At 59.1% G+C, this 1485-nt stretch overlaps 1 protein-coding gene across 3 annotated transcripts in view; it reads right to left on the bottom strand.

Moving 5' to 3' along the window:
* SIGLECL1 (SIGLEC family like 1) overlaps positions 1-1485 on the bottom strand; it is a 36101-nt gene that overhangs the window by 25821 nt on the left and 8795 nt on the right. For 2 of the 3 annotated variants that reach the window (XR_334002.3, XM_006144674.3), the window contains exons 3-4: positions 1000-1281; positions 752-857 (exon numbers count right to left, since the gene is read on the bottom strand). The exons of the other annotated variant lie outside the window; for it this stretch is intronic. Coding sequence is in view for 1 of the 2 variants with exons in the window: in XM_006144674.3 (XP_006144736.1) it covers positions 752-857; positions 1000-1281 (388 nt within the window). In the remaining variant the exon portion in view is untranslated. The remainder of the gene's footprint in view (positions 1-751; positions 858-999; positions 1282-1485) is intronic. 3 annotated transcript variants of the gene reach the window in all.

Genomic DNA, 1485 nt, shown 5'->3' with positions numbered 1-1485 from the left:
TCCTGGGTCTTGCTCTCTGGCCACCCTTCCTCACTCACCCCAGGTCAGGTCTGACTCTCCTGCTTAGATCACAGCACCAACTCCTGCCAGGCCTCTGGCCTCTGGCCTCTGGCTCTCGCCCTCTGGCCTGTGTCCCCATCCCACACTCACACTTTCCAGCTTGCGTCCTTCTGCAGCTCCCCACTGACGGTGTAGCCCAAGCCGTCAGAACTGTCTAGAGGCTCCCCTGCCCAGCTCTCCGGCCCCACCGGCGGCAACTCTGCCCTTTTCTGGCCGGTACATTTAGCCAAGTTTCAAGGGTCTTAGTGAACCAACACCAAGGACCTCGCCAACCTCATTTTTAACCATTGCCTGTCACTCTCAATGTACCTGACATTACACAAACTCACTGAAGATGCCCCAGAAACACTCCGGGGCTTGGCATACCACTTTCCACCAGCCTCCGAGGCCCACCTTGGAGAGTGGCTCAGGGACCCCGCTGGCTTCCCCAGGCCAGCTGCTCCCTTCTTGGCATTCTCCCTTATGAAATGCACTGCACACGTCTGTCCCCAGGGCCTGGTTACGGTTCAGTGCAGTCCTGCTGGCCCTAGGTTACAGTGAGTCTGTTCCGTGCCTCTTTTCCTTTTCAGACCCTGAGCTCCTCAAGGGAGGGGGCCTTCTTTTGTGCTCTCTGTGTCCGCAGTGAAGCCAGGCCCTGCGAGGCAGCCAGCTTTGGGAGAGGCTTGCAGGTGCATTTAACCCTGGTACTCACATGACGGGGAGGAGGCAGAAGAAGAGAAGTGCAATGGCTGTGGCCCCGTACACGGCACCCTGGATCAGCCCTTTCAGGAAGGTCTGGGGCGCCAAAGAGCTCTTTCCTGGGAGCAGAGATCACGTGAGCAAGGCTTCTCCCCGCAGACCTCAGAATCAGGGCCAGCCCTCCACTCCCTCCTCCAGCCCATGCCAGAGCCCCTCCTATTCACAGCCCTCACCCAGCTGCCACGCCCTCTCCACGCTCACGTGACATCAGCAGGATGCTCAGAGCATGGGTTCCGTTTTCGTTCTTCCCCTCGCAGAGAAGGCTCGTGCCCATTTCTGGCTCACTGGCCAGGTGGATGGTGCTGTTGGCCCAGGGGCCAAGCACAGTGGAGGTCACCTGGAGGCGGCCACTCACACTGTTCACACCCACAGGGGCACCTCCCATCCACCACTGCACGGAGGGAGTGGGGATGCCGTGGAAGGAGCAGCTGCACTGCAGGGTCTTCTCCAAGGAGCAAGAGGAGCCCAGCAACCTGGCGGGAGCTGCAGGGAGGGAGGGTCAGCTCAGAACAGCATCCTGACTCCCGTTCCACTTCCTGCAGGACTTAGCCTTCTCCTTATTATGATTCGTGGGAAGCTCCAGGAAGACTTCTAGAGCCAGCCCCCTCATGAAAGGAAGCTGGATTTCACATGGCTAATCAGAGTTCACATCCCAGCCCTGGAAGCTGTGTGTGTGTGTGCCCAAAA

Source organism: Tupaia chinensis, unplaced genomic scaffold, assembly GCF_000334495.1.
Source record: "Tupaia chinensis unplaced genomic scaffold, TupChi_1.0 Scaffold000129_1, whole genome shotgun sequence".
Classification (NCBI taxonomy): Eukaryota; Metazoa; Chordata; class Mammalia; order Scandentia; family Tupaiidae; genus Tupaia; species Tupaia belangeri.
The sequence above is the reverse complement of the archived record's forward strand: the minus strand, read 5'-3'. Positions and strand labels throughout refer to the sequence as shown.